The sequence below is a fragment of the Falco rusticolus genome, chromosome 2, assembly GCF_015220075.1.
Source record: "Falco rusticolus isolate bFalRus1 chromosome 2, bFalRus1.pri, whole genome shotgun sequence".
NCBI lineage: Eukaryota > Metazoa > Chordata > Aves > Falconiformes > Falconidae > Falco > Falco rusticolus.
Window position 1 is genome coordinate 3,826,418 of NC_051188.1, and position 19,041 is coordinate 3,845,458.

At 37.2% G+C, this 19,041-nt stretch overlaps 1 protein-coding gene across 2 annotated transcripts in view; it reads left to right on the top strand.

Moving 5' to 3' along the window:
• The window catches only part of ACER3 (alkaline ceramidase 3), a 59,503-nt gene that overhangs the window by 17,023 nt on the left and 23,439 nt on the right, over positions 1-19,041 (top strand). For both annotated transcript variants that reach the window (XM_037376571.1, XM_037376572.1), the window contains 4 exons: positions 3,436-3,546; positions 11,744-11,796; positions 16,296-16,348; positions 18,543-18,624. In XM_037376571.1, the coding sequence (XP_037232468.1) occupies positions 3,436-3,546; positions 11,744-11,796; positions 16,296-16,348; positions 18,543-18,624 (299 nt within the window). The remainder of the gene's footprint in view (positions 1-3,435; positions 3,547-11,743; positions 11,797-16,295; positions 16,349-18,542; positions 18,625-19,041) is intronic.

The following is a 19,041-nucleotide window of genomic DNA, read 5'->3' on the forward strand; positions in this document are numbered from 1 at the left end:
TGCAGTCTTTATTCACTTTTCTGCCTCTTCAGATAGATTAATCCTACATTTTGAATAAGGAGTCATATTCACATTGAAAGACGTGTTCTTGGCCATCATATTTAATCCTGTTCCTGTCATTTCAGCCCACAAGTTCTTTCCTTTCTTCTTCTGATAACCTAGTCTTCCTTTCTGTTGACAGACTTGCTGAAGATAAAATGCTGAGAAGCAGTCTTGGGTCAATAAAGAAAAAATAGGTCACTCCCTGGACCAGTATTCAAGGAATCCAGTACTGAAATAGAAGAATGCTGTACAGAGTTTAAGCCCAGGTCCATCCACATGCATGCATCTAAATCCTGATGTACTGTATTTCTTACAGGCATTAATCAAGAATCTCTTCTTTAAATATTTTGCATACCTTCTGCCTCCTGCCTTAGTTACAAATTCTCCAATCTCTGGTCTTCCCAAGGAGGTCTGCTGCATGAATTTTTTTTCCTTTATTTTTAAAAAGGAGAATATGTTGAAGAAGATTATGTTTCTTGACAGTTTAACTTTTTTCTCATTTTCAACTTTCATATTGCTTTCCTTCAAAACTGGTTTCACTTCCTTATTTGTTAATTAACTTTAGAGTTATGGGTCTGTAGTTGTTACCTTTTTCTTCTTTCTTGGTATTGTTTGCTAATCTCCGTGCATATCCTACTGCCATCTTTTGATGGAATTGGGAAAAAACCCTTTTAATGAATTTATAAGCTATTCTATGTGAGGATAATCCTGTAAAGACTAGTTAGACTTTTTTGAAAGATGTGCTCCTAGTGACCTTGAATTCGAAAGCAGCCTTGTAGTTTTTGTTCTCGAAAGAAGTAATTTTTCTAGCAGCACGCCAGAGGACTTCATTGTTTCCCTGCCCACATTTCCCTTTTTGAAAAATTTGCACAACTTTCAATGAATATGTTTTGCAAATAGGCTTGCCTAATCTGTGCTCTAAATGTTCTGAATAATGTGGATCAAAAAGTGCAGAGAAGGAGTGGCAGGAATTTACAGCTAGATTAGGTCTACGGTATTTCCTCTCTCAGCAAGACGGTCCTAGATTAAATGCTCATACATTTTCAATGATTTAACATAATTATAGCTTTACAGGAACTGTTGAAACCTTGCTTTCCTACAGAAGAATCTCTTTTCTGCATTCTTACATACATCTGAAGTTTGTTATCCTGCTGCCACTCTCTTCCAAAGTCACGTGCCTTCCTCATTGCGGATAAACATCATGATATTTCTTTTGTTCAGCATTTTCATATTTGAATTTTTGCCAGGATTTTGGCGGTTTCATAACAAAGTGACCTTGAGCAGTGATGTTTCTATAATGTCTAATAACCTGTCTTGAAAATGGGCATAGTTGAGAACCGCCTTAGAATGCCGAAGATTTTTTTATCCAGACTACATAGCCTTTACTCTACTTTTCAAGGCGGGATGACATCTTTGCATGATTTATGGGTGGACGTGGTAATGGTCAGTTTGCTGCACAATACTGAGTCTTAGTGAATTTCTTCCAAACGTGGTCTCCACTGAAAGTGAATCCCTGCCCATTGCAGCACTGTGGGACTATGGTAAAAGGTTAATGATTCCCCAGAGAATTTAAGCATGAAAAAGGCCTTTTATATTGGTATAACTTGTATGTCTTTGCAGAGGTGTTTTGATTTCAGCTGGGCTTCTTTTACGTGGAAGAACTTACTGCAGAGCTGACTAGAAGAGTAAGATCTCTGGCACATCTCTGTTTTGTTTGTAACTTGGTGAATTCATGGTTGTGCGGGAGGTGATGATAAATCGATAAGGAGGTGATTTAAAGGTCTGATAAACATCAGATGTGATTTTATCTGGTCAGGAAGACTCAAACTGAGATTTGAATCTACTTTGTGAGAATTTAGAAGAACTAACTTGGTAAAGTAAACTAGGTACACTGCTGCTTCATGTGGTCTCAAATAACCTTTTTTCTATTTGGATTTGAAATTTCTGTAAACCTCTAAAGTATGGAATTTTGTATCCAGAGGTGCTGTAATAATTTGCAGTTGCATGATCATAGTTTGGTAGTTTTCACTTTTCTTTGGAATGGTTGTTGGGAAGTAGGACTCCTGAAAAGATAGGTGCTTGAATTAGGGGAGTGATTTAGGTGTGGCCTGCTCATTCTTGTTTTAGAAGGTGAAACTCTTTCTGAGATTTCCTGCTGAATAAAAAAAGCCAGAAATAGAGGGGGGGTTCCCTCTCCATAGCCTCATACATTGTTCTTTTCATTGAGATATTTGGAAATTAGAGTTTCAATGTTATATATGTTTAACTGATGGCATGTGAAAGCATGCAATGTTCTGCGTTTTTTAGTAATTCGCTCTTTTTCCCAAATTGTATGTTATTTTATTCCCATTACATAACCTTTATTTTCAAAATTATGATTTGTGGTTAGGCTAAAAAGCTAAATCTGCATCCCTTCTGCTGAGAAAGGTACCATTTCCTTGTGCTTCACTTAAACTTCTCAGTATTTCGTTGTACTTTTGCATAGGCCAGGACAGTTTGAAAAAACATCTAAATCGGACTGGGAAAGAGAAAACAAAAAGGTTCCTTCATCTTCCCCAGTGCAGGAAGAGTCGATATGAGCCCTGATAAGAGAGCTGGGCTCCTGGCTTGTTCTTGCTTTCTCTGCCATGTGTCATTTCTTTGTATTGCATCCCAGGAGGGATGGAGAGCAGTGGTGTCTTGCTGAAGTTCAAGCTGTTGATAAGCTTTGACAGTTGCCTATCATGCCGATCAGTAGTGGCTTCTGACTTCTTGCTGTTCCTTACCATACCCTCTTACAGTCTTTGGTCTTACATTATGATCTGATAGGTAAGTATCCTGTCTGGCGTGTTCTGTGTGCACACAGTGACTAGCACACTGATAGTAAACATTGAACTGGTTTCACTTGGGAACGAGTCACTTGGTGACCTTAAAGTATCTGAAGGGAGTGTGAAGGAGAGAGTTCCAAGAATAGATTTAAGAAAAGAAAAAAACCCCAAACAAACAGCTCTCTTAAAATACCAGGCTTGACCTGTTTGTGGCTTATATCTCCTTAAGGAACTGGGTTTTAGTTCATAAGCTGTGCAGTCAAGGTAACCATGTCTTTCTCCTCCTGCCAAGAAAGTAAGCACCATCTAAGTCAAACTTTTTAGTTAAATTATCATTTAATTTCTATCCATACAAGTGGAAAAAAAGACAAAAGAGTTAAAATGTTCCTAGTCTTCAAGTAGTTAACTGAATTGTACTAAAATTTAATTTTGTGTTTTGGGTGAAACCAGAAGACAACTTCCATAAAGGTGTAACTTTCCATAGGAAAACTATTGAACCTGTCTTTAATGAGTGAATGTAGCTCTATTTATTTAAAGTGCATAATACCCAATTCTAAAATATCTGCTTTTGGTTTCTGTCCTACAGGGAACACAGTGAGTAACCTGATTTTCATTCTACCTCCAATCTATGGTGCGATTCAGACCTATAAAGATGGCCTTGAAAAACGGTATTTAGCTGCATATTTGTGTCTTACAGGTATGTGTAAAACTTAATTTGCTTTTTCATTATAAAGAGAGCTCAGATGTGCAATGAACAATATGAAAATATTAGTAAACCAAGTAGTTAGCTTACTGTGTCCTTTTATGATGATTTACAGAAAATTTCTTGTGTGTCCTACTTCCAAACAGTTTCACACTATTAATATTTTTGTGGCATTTGTATGGAACAGTAATACAAGAAATAGCAAAGATCTTGAAGGAACTGGAAAATCATTCCTTCATGAGTTTGATTTGTTTTCCGTTCCTCTTTGGCATATATCGCCCAACAACCTAACTGCCTTTGTATCTGGGAAGTTTTGCAAGGATGGAAGAACAATGGGACATCCATGCATAGGTGACCTTAAGGGCATTCTGTTTTTTTCTAAAATAACAAAATCCAGAATAGAACCAACTTCTTTTAAAACATTAATTGTGTAACTAGAAGTTGCCTAGAAGGAGCCTCAAGAAAGTTGGAGAGGGACTTTTTACAAGGGCCTGTAGTGATAGCACAAGGGGGAATGGTTTTCAACTGAAAGAGGGCAGATTTAGATTTAAATTAGATATAAGAAAGAAATTCTTTACCATGAGGGCGGCAAGGCACTGGCCCAGGCTGCCCAGAGCAGCTGTGGGTGCCCCATCCCTGGCAGGGCTCAAGGCCAGGCTGGACGGGGCTGGGAGCAGCCTGGGCTGGGGGGAGGGGGCCCTGGCCCTGGCGGCGGGGTGGGACTGGGTGGTCTTGAAGGTCCCTTCCAGCCCAGAGCATGCTGTGATCCTATGATTCGGTAAGTCATGTTCCTTTTGAGAAAATGTTTGAAGATGGTTCAAATTTGCAGTTGGGTCTCAAAGTAGATTTCACAGAACTTCTGTTTCACATGATTCCTCTGTTTGCTGTAGCTCCTATCAGTGTGGAGGCTATCTTTCTCATTCTTCTTAGTAGTAAGAGATCGGTTTATTGTAAATGTTACTATTAAGTTTGGCATACTTATGTATTTAGAGAAATACTGTTGAAAACCACATATCCGTATGCTAAATATACTCTTGATGCCAATTAAACTGCAATATATACTAGGTACAACTTCATGGTTTTTCAGTTATGTTGGATTTGCTGATATGTGCGGAAGATAAGCAGCAACAATGTACAGCTTTGGATGTTTTCTGAACACTTTCCAAATAGCCACTTGTAGACTTTGTATGGTTTTGAGTAATTATTCATTTTTGTCTCAGTGTAAAACAGTTTGGCAGAAGAAATTCTTGAAGGTCAGGGTTTACTTTTAAAAAAGACAGGGAAAGAAATGGTGTGGAAGAGTTTGCTGAAATTAACTCTTTGCATGTTCTTGAATTTAAGTATCCTATACTGCCATTCTTTCTAAAAAAAAAAAAAAAAAAGGAAGGTAAAACTCTGTTTGAGACTCAGTGTTCACCATAACTTGTGACTACCTCTGTCAGTGACGCTTCACTATGATCAAAGTATACCACTACCTAACCAGAACGTCAGGCAGCTACGCTGCAACTGCCCTGCGTGGGGATTTCTCATATACCCTTTAATGTTGTTTTTTGTTTGGTTTTTTTTTTTTAATTATCTGTCTTTGATTGTGATAAATGCTATGGACTTCAGTTTTGTACTGTTCTTGGTGTTCATGAAGGGGAGCTCAGCCTGCCTATTTGACAGCAGTGCTGGAGGACAGCCCTGAGTTCTGTCTGGGCTCTGCTCATCTGTGACAGGGCTGCCTTTGACTCCTGTCTGAAGTGATAAATGTTTGTGTGGCTTGATTTTTTATCTTGTATGTTGGAACCTAATATTAAATTCCAAAAATGTTTCTCTTCTGCTTCAGTATTGGTAACACTGGACTTTTACAGCAGTTGAAAGATGTAAAGTAATATAGAAGGTTTTGTAGTTTCTCAGTGAAAAACGGGAACAGGATGGTTTGGAATCAGTAATCGCTTAACATTTGTTCTACTACAGAATAAAAGCAGCAAATGAGAAGATAAACAAATTTAAATACAGTTGAAATGTGCCAGGAACATTGGCATTTTTTCTGTTCATGTGACTGAATCAGAAGCATACTGAAATAGAGTAAGAGTACAGAAATTTATTTTTGTAAGAAGGTACCAGAGAGAATTCTTTCTGTTATTATAATCTTAGTTAATAACAGATTTCACTATACTTACTTAATTTGTAACAAACAAGTGTAGACTTAATCTGTAAAGGGATAGTGAATTTAACACAAACTTCTGATTTTGCTTCAGGCACCATGCATCATCATGCTCACTCATATTTTGAAAAGTACAAAGCTGGTAGAATGTCTTATTGCACTGATGGTTTTTGTGAAGTACATCTTCCTTAGAAACATCGTGATCCTGAAGTTGTCATGAGAAGGGTATCTAAAGATAGTTTACAACCACATCATTAAAGACCATAAAGCAGAGCTTCTAACTAGCTAACTAGTTAGTAGTGTCTAAAGGTTGTTTTGTTAAAGTAGAAATTCTTTAACAATTCTGCTATGAAGATGGGAGTGGAAGGGACAGCTGTCAAAGCAGACATTAAAATTAAATCTGTTAGCATTTGAAAACATAAGTAGTGTTGTTTCTAGATGTTATTTTGATCCAAATCAGCTGTTTCTTTTGGATGCTTCCAGACGTTTAGCTGATTGTCAGTTCCTTTGTGTTTTACCACGCCATGTTCAGTGCTTCACTTTATACCCCACAATTTCTTTTGTTGATATTTGTTTCCTCTTTGAACCAAATGCATTTTCAATTAGGGAAGGTCTGTTCATTTCACATACATGCTATGATTCTTGTACTTGGCAGGACAAGAAGGGGGATTTCTAAATAACTGTTCAAATAAGTTCTTGTTCGTACTGATGCCAACTGAGTTGCACTTTTCAGCAAGTTCTTTGAGATATAGCACGCTGTTCTCAGCCCTTATTTCTGCTGCCTTCCAGCTCAAAGAGTGTGTTATCAGTGAACTCAATAGGAACTGGATGCGATTTTTAAGCTTTAGAGAACTATTTAATCAACCTATAAATTATGAAGAATAATCTTAAGCAATTATTTTAGCATGTTGCATCTCATGAAGTAGGTGGAACAAATTGTCAGGCTGTCACTACCTCGAAGGATAAGCAGTTGTTTTTGAATGGTTCCTTATGATGCTGTGGTATTTTATCATGTTCTGCCATCTGTCATTTCCTTATGGTTTGTATTCTAGAATGATCTTTATTTAAAAAAAAAAATAAAGGTAACGATATAATTTTTAAAGGTGTGTAAATTTTTTTTGGCTCTAAGAAGATAAGAAAAAGCAGTCAATGGAGTTATATACTTCATTAGATGCTTTACTTGAAATTTGGAAGGACTGTTCTGTTTTGCATTTCTTTGGTCTGTTTAATAAGACTTAGTCATTCCAGCTGTGCCAAAATGGAGGAAAAAAGGGTGCAAAAAGTTTTCTGTGTTAGACACAGGAACTCGTAAGCAACTCACTAAACTTAATTTCCAATGAAATGCTGTATCTCTGAAAATAGTTGTTAGCAGCCCTTCAGAGTTAATTCCCTTATTCTTACCTAACAGCTGTAGAGAAGGTGCTTAGGCCATCAGCGTTAGTAAATCAAATATCCTCAGGAACATTCCTGAGTGCTGAAGCCAGGTAGTGTGGAACAGCCCATGTCTGTTTGTCTTACCCTCCAGAACGAGGTGAGTGCATACAAATTCCCTTCTGGGCACGAGCCCTGGGCTCTTTGGGCTGCTGGGCTGTGCCTGGGAGCTACTCAGGGAAAGTGCTAGTTGTAACAGGCCAGATTCACACTGCAGACTGTTCTAACAATTAACTAGCACAGAGGATTGCATTATAGTACCTGGTAGCAGTCCCGGCCGTGCTGGAATTTACTTCTAGAGCTGTACCCTTGGAGTAACCAAGGTGTCTCCTGTCTCTTACGCTGTGGAGGGAAACCATTACTAAGCAAAATAATTGAATACAAATTGTTCACTTAATTCTGCTTTTTCATCTTGTTTCATTCTTTGACTGTTTATGTCTATTGTTGTTTATCCTTAGTTCAGTTCTACCATTGTAAGAAACCATAGGTGGAATTCAGTTCCAGATTCAAACACCTAAACATGTGTCTACCTGTGCAGAGAGGTCTGGGAGACAGTGAAGTCTGGAGAACCATTTGGCTCATCCTAAAATATCCTCTTATATTTGGCCAGCTGAATTACTCTTTATAATGTCATTCTCTTTAGTGGAAGCTTTGACACCTAGGTCATGTGTAGATACCTAAATAAAGGTTTTTGTATCTAGAGCATTCTTCCTTCAGAATGTTTTCATATGGTGCCTGTAGAGTTTAAATCCAAACCATGTCTATGAAGTCCTAATAAACTGCTTTTTCTGTAAAGGCTTTAGGCTTATAATAAAAAATTTGGATGTTGGTGGGTAGTCTTATGTCGAAATGAATTATCACAGATTATTTGATACTTCTGATTCTTCCTACAACTATTTAAAAATTCTTAGGGAACTTGTGTGTTCCTGTAGGGTTCAGATCCAGAGATTTTATATGGTTCATATATGGAGCTGCATCTTGTGTATAATGTCACATTATTTCTAGCATGGATCGACGTCTTTGATGGTGTTGAAGCATAGTGAAATAATTGTGTATGAAGTAAAGTTTGCAGATACATTGCTTTTTACATCCTCACTAATACAACTTTTTTATCATCTGGCAGTGATTGCACATTGTATTTGCTGCAGGGCAAAAAAAGACAATATTGTTTACATATAGTAGCTAACTTGACTTTGCTTTTCCAGTCTCCTTAAGTGCTATTCTGATCTCATCATATTGTGACTTAATGTGTATTGCATGCTTAATACATAATTTATATATATCCCCTGTAACTAGAGAGATTCATTGATGTAAAAATGCTGAGTGATTTGTATCTATGAAAAGTGAGTTACAGTAGTTGGAGAGGAAATGGTATTGCTTCAGATGATGTTAAAACTTCCCAACCAATATGCAGCTTTTAGTGAGTTAAGCTCCTTTGCAAAAGGAAACACCTAAAATGAAAACTAACCCCTGCTTACAAAATAAGGAGCAAATCTGCTGCTGTGTTTGTCAATGGCTTTATGGGGAAATTGATTGGTGTAATTGTAGTGATCATGCTCACTCATATTTTGACAAGTACAAAGCTGGTAGAATGTCTTACTGCACTGATGGTTTTTGTGAAGTACATCTTCCTTAGAAACATCTTGATCCTGAAGTCGTCATGAGAAGGGTATCTAAAGATAGTTGCATTCCTGTACAACCGCAGGTAGAAGCTACTTGTGAAGACATTTGAGCTAAGTATTAAATCACTATTTACTGGAGACAAAAATATACATCCAGCCCCTTGTAAGTTTAGAAGTTAGACTTTTAAGTGCGACAAAAAGGTAGCATCCTCCGGGCATAGCAGATTTCCTAGATTTGATAGATAAGATTTTCTAGTCCTTGGCATGTGATAGGTGTTTCCTCTTTTTACTTCACAGTGTTTTCAGCACTGAACACTAACCACCTTGCATTAAGCTACTCTCACTAGCACAGCTCTTGGCCCAGTGAGTGCAGTATTGGAATTAATTTCCTTCTGCTGAAGTTTACCAGTTATATAGTGATGTTAGTGAAGCAGAGTATGACATATGCTTTAGCTGCTGTGGTTCAGTTCATCTCTTAATGCAGTTTCCTCCTTCTTTCTGTTTAAACAGATTAATGAAGCTTTTTGTGCAGTTCTGTGTTAAGATAGAATATATGCCAAATGAGAAACTTGGTTCTTAGCTCATTTGATGTCTAGATGTAAAACATTTTTAAGTTATTCCTCTGCAGTGTAAAACGTGTTTTTAAGTTACACCTCTGCAGTAAGCAGCTATAAATGGGATACGTAAAGAATCATGTTTCATTCCTTAGTCTTCATTTAATCAATCTTTTCAAAATGCTGCTATTGTATGTAGTTACCACGATAGTGTTTGAGGAAATGTCTGTGCAATCTTGAGAGGGAGAGCGTCATCTGATGAATAATCTAGTCATAAAATTTCTAGTCATATAACATTCTGGGTTATCTGCTGAATGCACTTAAATACCAGACTTGACAGTGCTCATGAGCTCTGTCAAGACTGCAGCAAGCAGTATTACAGCCATTTCCAGTAGAGATTTTTATTTTGGGAAAGACCACCTGACGAGTCCCTGTAAGCTTCTCTTTTTCAGATAACTATTGTATTGCTACAAAATATAGCAAAAGTATCTTTCTCCAATGCATAGTAAAATTTCATAATCAAAGAAACTTCCAAGTGTGATCATTACACAGAAGCATGAAGGGGTTTTATTATTTTAGGAAATTAATTGTAGTCACAGGATTTATGGCCTGAAACACTAATATCTGCAGCATTCTTGATTTCTGCAAAGACTGGAGAGGAAAAATAATCTAGAAATAACTTCTGATCATATAGGAGGAAGTGGAGGAGTTCGTAGCTGATTGTTGAGATTTATTAACCCCAGTAACATTAACCAAAAAAACCCCCACAAAAACCTCACCCCCCAAAAAAATAAACCCCCAATTACATATTTTGTTAATTTAAAATCAGTTGAAATTTCTTATGCAATGATGTTGCCCATATTTGAAAACTACACTTGTTACAAATTGTAAGCATTTGTATCATGGAGGTGCTGAAATGACTGTGACAGCCAGGATAATGGATGGTACTGTTTTAATGATGATCTTAATGGGTTTTTTTCTTCAGAATGAACAGTAGTTGTGATATATTCTGTATGCATAGAAAAATGGCTATGAGAATTTCTCATTAAAATCTCAATGAAGGTGAAAAAGAGTTGTTGCTTATTGTTTGGAAAGATTTTTCAGTAGCAAACCAATTTAATCAGAACTTAAAGAAGTGCATATTGTTGTTTATGTTCTGGTAGACAGCCGTGCTTAATTTTCCCGGAGAATGAATCACCTTAACATATTTGGCAATAAGTTTTTAAATCTAGCTGTAGTACAGCTTTATGTTTCAGTACAGTTATGTGCTTAGGTATTTCGTTTAACTGAGTATGTGTAATAATCACAATTCTGGTCTTATAGCACCTAAAGAAACATCTCCAGACATTTCTATCAACTGTCTTGGGAATCATTTACAACATGCACGGTTTATTAGACAGAGGTCTGTTGGTGTGTCAGTGGAATCTAACTTGTATGTAGAGAAGGTTAGCCTCTTGCAGCAAAGCACAGCAGCCCTACCCAGTGATGAAGGTTTGAGTGCAAATTACTCGGTTTTCTCTGAAACCACAGTCTGAGGTAAAACATAATTTCTTGAAGGAAGACAAGACATCACATTAATGTACTTGTTCTTGCAAAATAAAAATGAGCTAGTGCTTAATGAGAGTTTTTAACTGATCACGTTTCAAAGTAATGAATGATACATTAAATACTTCCCCAGCTTTGCTCTCAACAGTCGAATCTAACTTCCAAGATATATTGTCCTTGTCTAACTGAAAAAGCTGTGTGTAGGCAAAGTAGATATTTCATAAATTGATTTCAGAAGTAAATTTGGACTTTAAAAATAAAGTATTTAAAATAAATGAAAGTCTTTGCATAGAGGGACGAGCTTCCAAGAAAGAGGCTTGGAAATGGCAATTTCACAAAATGAATCCATACTGTGTGGGTTTTGTTTACTCTGAATTTCTAGTTCTGAGTTCTAATAGCAATTAATTCCTACTTCTAGAGCTGACTAAAAGCTCCTTGTAAAATTTACCTTCTAAAACTGGACAGTAAGCAGAAATATCACAGGCTTTCAGGAGTACTAGCAGTTGAATCGCACTTTGCATTATAGAAGGTTTGAGATAGATAAATCTTAATGTAATTAAAATTAAAAAAAGAGGAGAAATAGAATTGTAATGTTCATTCATTCTGGGTTCTCTCCGCTCCTATCCTCCTTGAGATTATACCAGTTCATAGGAGACAGTATTGAGAGGAAGGAAAGAGGACATCCACCATCCAAGAAGTATAAACTTGAGGGCATCACTAGTGACAGAAGTGTAAAGTAGAAGGCTGTGGAAGACTTGAGGTTTTGTCCCTGCAATGGGATGCTGATGTTTTAATTTTTCTTCCTGGTAGAGTTAATGCATTGAAGTTAATGCACCTGAAAGTTTTACATGTTGACTTTTATGCTAACCATAGTTTTGATTTGTTTTCAGCTGTGGGATTGGGATCTTGGTGCTTCCACATGACCTTGAAGTATGAAATGCAGGTGAGCATTGATAAGTAGCTGTGAATTATTTTATGTGTGTATCTCACTGTATAGTCACATTGTTGTTTTTCTGACTAGATGAAACTCATGTAGTGTGAGTTATTCTACCTTAAATATCATTGTACGTGACTCCTGCTTTCAACAAAGAGTAGTTGCAGGTCTTGTTTCAGTAGATATTTTCCATCAATAGATATGTAAGTATATATACTTGCATCTAAAGTAAGAGCTAAAATCAATTGCTTATGTTGGTAGAAGACACTTTATCCTTTGGGAAATGATAATCCCTTTTCACTCAAGTAGTTATTTTAAAGTTCCTACGTATTGCTTAATAGCAAGCAGTATAGACTAGAGTTAGTGTTCTTTAATGTATGCTTTTTTGCATCTTAATGTTTCCCATTTTTGTTTTCTATCTAGATAGTTATACTGGTAGGATTAATACTGAAGTCAGTGTCTTCTGAGTAGCGATAGTTGAGCCTTATTCTCAAGGCATTCTGTAATAAATCCCTGGGTGTAAGGATTTGGTCCTGGTGTTTCTCATTTTCTAAAGGGACGCAAGGAGTCTTGTCCTGTTGTCCTGTTTTAGGTCTGAGAAGATTAAGAAAATTAATCTTTTAATCAAAGTCAAGGTGGAGTAGGATTCCGTTCGGAATTAAGAAACCTACATTTAAAAGTGTGTGCTGGAAGTCTGTGCTGCCATTGTAGCCCATGGAAATACAATTAAGTCAGTGGAGTTTAGAGAGCCAGCTGTCTGGGCTGAATCGTTCTCTAGTCTCCATTGGCAGTCATGGAGTCATGGAATATTGTCATAACTTAATTTGTATTAATGTCCTTATAATTTAAGTCATAGCTTAAATAATGTTTGTCTGAATACAGGTGTCTAGTGTCGTTTGAGACCCTGTGTGTTGTCTGGCCCCCAGCTGCCATCCCACAAAGGGTTCAGGTCTCTCAGATGCACCCCACACCCCCCATCATATCTGCCAGTCTTGGGTGTGTGCAGAGCATCTCAGATCCATTAGGGACCTGCGCCCTGGCAGCTAATTGTGTCCTGGGTTCTACTGGTCATGATGTGATGGGACACTGGATGTGTGGACACCAATAGTTAGGTGTCTTAAACTTGAACTGAATTACAATCAATAGTGACATTTGCCTTCAGAATGTTCTGTGTTATATCTCTGGCACGTGCTGTCAGCTTCCATAGAGCATGATTTTGACGCCACGTAAGAATATCTGCTGCTTTTCCTGGCATGAAAAAGGTGGTTTCTAGATCCATTTCACCATTCCCTCCCAAACTGAGGTGTGATTTACCTGTATCCTCTTCAGTGGTGAAACTGCCTTGAATTTGCACCTTTTCATCTCTCTTCCCTCAGCTGCTTGTTCCTAACCCTGCCAGTGTTTCCTATCGTAGAACCATTTAGGGTGGAAAAGGACCCTTAAGATCATTGAGTCCAACCATTAACCTAGCAGTGCAAGTCCACCACTAAACGACATCCCTAAGCATGACATCTACACATCTTTTAAATACCCCCAGGGATGGTGACTCCACTGTCTTCCTGGGCAGCCTGTTCCAATGGTTGGCCACCCTTTCAGTGAAGAATTTTTTTCCTAATATCCAATCTCCCTTGGCACAACTTGAGGCCTTTTCCTCTTGTCCTATTGCTTGTTATTTGGGAGGAGAGACTGACCCCCCTTGTTAAGCTGATGCAGAGGTGAGCAAGGGCGCCCTGAAACCTGGATTATTAAAATTATTCAGGCTTAAAACATTCTTACGTGGTTTTTTGTTTGGTTGGGGTGTGTGTGTCTGTGTGTGTTTTAGAGACCATTTTAATCCAAGTCACTTTAATGCTGTTTATCATGTACTTTTGGTGTTGCATCAGAACAACTAAGGGGCTCATGAACTGTGGTAAGTAAAGGGGTTGGGCAGAGGCAGATGAGAGGGGAGCAGGAATGTCATGCATCATTTTTCCAACTGGTGTAAAAGGCTTCCTGTGAGGCAGAGAAAGTACTCTTAGTATTTTGGCAGCCAAGTGAAATCTGCAAGTGGCCCGTAATTACTTGATTGCTAGCTCACGAAGTGGAAACGTTTCAACCAGCAAATAATCTTTTCTCATTCAATTTATCTCTTGTTATGATTTAAAGTCAGCATTGATAGCTGTTTGAAGAGATATTTTTTTTTAACCTTTGTTCTGCAATGTTAATACCATAAACTGTCAATTCAGATTGCTTAATTAAGAGAAATATGAAAGCTTCTGTTCTTGAAAGCAGTTATTTAGAATACTTCTGAAGCAATCACCTCTCATTTAATGGGAATCTGCTTGATTGTGCATTCCTCAAGAATCCAAAATGCTTATTTAACCAGAAAAATCAGCTCACTGAGTTTACTTCTATCCATGTTTCTTCATTGTTCAGACATGTTCAGACATGCTGTTGACAGTATTTCTGGAAGCATCAATTAATTCCTTTGGATACAGAAGCCATTGTCTTCTGCAAGCAAATTCTAACTAGGATCCTTTAAGAGGCTCTTTGATGTTACCGTTATGTTCCTGGGATGCTGCCAGCATATAAACTTAAGAGTGTACTTAGCTGTCCATATCTGAAAAACTTTGCTCTATTGTATTTCTTACTTGTTCCCGCCCCCCCCCCCCCGCCCCCCGCCATTATCTTTCGTGAGGCCTTGAATGACTCACACTCCTGAAGAGTTTCATGAATTAATCAGACTTGATAAAGCATATCACTGAACTTATAAATAATAACTGTTAGTATAAAGCTGATTTCAGTTATTGCTTCCATTTTTTCTTCTCTACTGCATCACAGCAAAGATAACCTGATGTGACGGCAAGGTGCCACCTAACATGCCTGTTAGCTTCCGCTGCCATCTGTTTCTGCTACTTATTTGTGCTACCTATTGTGGTCCCTGACCCTCTAATGCATGGATTCAGGGATTTAAACCTTTTTCTGCAAGGTCAGTTGTGTGCTGGATCATCTGTTGGATCTGGCTCACCATGGATCAGACGAGCACAACTGCCTCACTTGAAGAGAAGCAGTAGGAGTGTGGGTGAAGAAGATGACAGATCTGCCCTTTCAGGAGCAGCTAGTCCATAGATCTGTTAGCAGTATTGTGAAACTTTCCTGATGTTTCTATGACCAAAACCACAAAAAACTAGTATTTCCTACTCGGGATAATACATCTCTCTCCTTTTGTAAAGAACTAGTTAACTTTTTTGGCAGTATCTAATTTGAAATCTAAAAGAAAGTTTTTGTCTGTGCAGTTAGAAACATTCTCCCAAACCAAGTAGAATCAGGCTGGCTTTGTAAAAGGGTTTGTGAAAGCTGCTATTGCTTTTAATGTGTTTCATTATTCAGAAAAACATGGTTCTGAACATTAAGTACCCTGTAACAGTAGTAGCAAGGTAATTTCTGTACAGACGTGGCCATCGAGAACTTTCAGAGTGATAATGGGAAAAGATCAAAGTCTTGTTTGCATTCAGTTCTGGTTTTTCATAAGAGTCAAACCTGGTCTAACAATTCTAAGATGCCTAACTATTAACCTTTGCTTAACATACAAGAAATCAGAGGCAGTGGATCTTCATTGATCTGTTTGTATGCTTCTGCGTTTTCATGATTTTCAGTCTTTTATAAGAGGAGGTAAGCATAACTCTGTGTTTAGGAGCAGCAATTTGTTAATGTTCTTTGATGAAAAAAGTCTTAGAAGAAAATAATGCTGCGATTTTTTAAATTTTTTTCCCCCTCTAATGATAAATAAACGGCAATTTTGAACATACCTGTTTTTGAGAAATTACCTCTCTTGTGATTACTATTTTAATGCTGTCTTCATTAAGGTAACAAGTTCCTGGAGAAATAATTGGCTTAGCTGTAACACATCAGTGTTCTCCCAAAGTATAATAATTATTTAAGACAATAAAACATTATGTGGCAGCCATAATTTTGAAAACAAAAAAACAAACCAGGAACCCCACAACAAACCAACCAACCAAAAAAACCAACCCTGCCTCTGAATTAAAACAACATAATAAATTTCCAAAATTAGGAAGTAAACATGCAAGCACATCACAAGGTACTTCCTAATGGGCTAAAGTTCTGATTTTATGTTATAGAAAAAAATTATTTCAGTTTCTCTGTGAAGTTCATACAGAAGTAAGAAGATGCTACTGGCTGTATTGAGCAGGCTACAAATGGGGTAGTCTTATTCAATCTGACTTTACACAACTAATTCTTTTAAATGTTTCAAGAGGCACAAGCAGTGAAAATGGCATGATTCTTTGAACATGCCGACTTTTATGAAATGTAATAGTCAAAAGATTCAGAGAAATAAGCTTATTAATGAAGCAAGCTTTCAGTAGAAGACTACGATTTAGCACTGCTGTGTACTGAAGTAACAGTCAAGAAGGTGGGTATCCAGATGACTTAAAACTTATTTCTCCATAATTAACTTACACAAGCTAAAAGTAGTTTTCATGTTTTGATGTCTTTGCTTTTTATAGCTGTTGGATGAACTGCCAATGATATACAGTTGTTGCGTGTTTGTTTACTGCCTGTAAGTATTTGTTAAATATTTTTTCCTGAATATTTATGAAATACTAACTTCTGAAATGTAGATTCTGTGAAGCCCAATCTAGTGTACAGAGAGGGTGACACTAAAGCTTCAACTGATTTCAGTGAGATCTCAGTTTTGCTAACAGTACAACATTATGACTTGGCCGTTAGAGCACCAGGCTGGCCTTAGTGCTAGTTTTTGCTAATTTAGAGATGTTTTACCAGTGTTTCTTTAGGAGAAAAAAAAAAAAAAAAGAAAAAAAACAACCTCTTGTTAAAGACTTTATGTAGTATGCAACCAGAGCTCAGTGTTACTTGGTATGTAAACAGTAGGCATAATAACATCAACTTCAGTAATGCTGACAAAATTCTCAACATTGTAATTTATTGGAGCTGTATTTCTGTGATGTAGTCTGACTCCAAATGCAAATTTTAGATTTCTGGTTAAACCTGCTTTCCACTCATCTGGAAAATTAAAGAAATTCATTTTATGAAGAGTGTGTATTTTTGTGGAGAGTGTCTTGAAACATGCATGCCAGCTTAATGCCATGCCAGGATGTTTTCCCGTTTCATTTTGGGAGCAGTGTAGCATTTGGTGACTGTAAAGATACCATAAGTTGGCTTTTTCTTACCTGTTGCTGCAAGGCCTGGATTTAACATGACTTGTTCTGTTGCTTGGAAAATCCAAATGATAAATCAACTTGTTGCAGTCAAAAAGACAAAGGTTATCTTTCTGCTTTTAAACATATCAAATATTCAGTCATTGAATATTATAATGTCTTTGGTGACAATTACTGGTAGCTTGCAATGGAGGTGGGATGCTGTAGGACTAAACCCACATCTGTGGAATTACCGTCAGTTTGTGATTCATACATTTACATGATTTGTGCTAACTCAGGACCAGAAACATAATGCCTCTGTTAGTGGAAATATTTGCATTGTAGCTCCCTATCTCCTTGAAATTCCCTTTGTATTTATTTTGTCTGATTTGAATGTGATTGGAGAAAAGGATGAGAAGTGGCTATAAAAATCTGTTTGCAAAAATAATCGTTCTTATTTTGTGCAATGGTTACTCTATTCTCTTCAAGAATGTTGAAGCCTGTTACAGCATTTATAGCTCTAATAAGATTCTGTGAATGTATGCTTGGTAGTAATTAAAATGTTCTGAAGAATGAGCTAATGCTTAGTTTAGTAGGCCTTTAATAATCGTTTTGGTTTTCTTCAGGGTAGGTGGTGGGGTGGTTTTGCACAGGACATTCCCTTATACGTCATTCAGTCCTACTGACTCTCAAGCTGTATAATTACTGTGGCAAACCGTTTTGCAATGTAGCACATTGCGCTGTCTTAAAATTAATTTTTTTCCCACAGATATTCCTGCATGGTTTTTCTTTGTTTCCGTTAAATCATCCATGATAGTGTCTGTCTGTTTTCAAAAGATCATAAACAAATAAACTAAGTGGATGTAACTTGGAGTTCCATAGACAAGTTCCTCTAGCCCTAAAGATTTTGTGCTTCTCAGAGTGAAGTTTTGTTGGGATTTTTGGACCTTATTTCTGATGATCTGGTCTGGGATGTGTAATTCCATCACAACTGTGACTGAAGTGTAGTGCAGAGATTGTGAAGTAATTTTAATTACTTGTTTTACATACTGGGAGCAATTAGTTGTTGTTGGGTTTTTTTACGTTTCACTTATACCAGTGCCCAATCTAGCAAATTTACTGCGCTGTGACTGTAGTGAAGCCATAAACAATCTGCATTTTAACAGATCTCTCGAATTCACTGTTTGGTAAGCAGTCCCTTTCCCACGCTGCCTTTAGCTCACAGATGTAATGTTTTTTGGCAGCTGTATTGCATTTTAAACTCACTTCTAATTTGCCATCCATTATCACCCCTTAAGCACCTTCTGAAAACATTTCTGCTTCCCAAACTCTTTCCACTGACTGCATTATTTTTTGTATATGCATGAGGTTATTGGTTTTTTTTCACACTATATTTTTTTTAAAACAATTATTGTAGAAGTGTGAATTTCTATATTAAAAGGATACATCTTTATTGGAGGAGCTACAGTTTCTTGAAGGGCCTAAGACTTATTTGGATCAATTTTCTCACAAATTTTGTGATAATATACCTTGAAAAATGCATCCTTTATATGGTAAGTGATGAATGTTACTGTTCTCCTTTATGTTCTGTTCCAGGTATGAATGTTTCAAGTACAAGAACACAGTCAATTATCCACTGCTTTTCTTGTTAATAACATACAGCTTCGTAGTCAGCATAGTAAGTAACTTCTTTTAATACGGTATTTTCACCTGTAGATTGACAGTTTTCCTGCCAGTGAGAGCACATTATACATGCAGTACTGAATTGCTCTCACTTCCAGTCAGGAAGAACAAATTGTTCTTTCGTTGTGAAAATTGTGCTGGCCAGAGAAACCCGAAACCTTTATCTAAACCACTGTATAGAATAGATGAAGAAGAAAATCAGTAATCCAGTTGCTAGAATAGGAATGTGGAGAAACAGTGACTGTTGACTTGTTATGAGACCTTGGACAAACTGCATTCCTCATCTTCCCTTACTTTAATTCGTCTACAGAAATGAGAATAATCCTGTTCAACCAACTGTAAAAAGTGAACTGCGATACACAGTCAGGTTATTGACTGGTGTTTTAAAACAGCCAGAATAAGAAAGGAATGT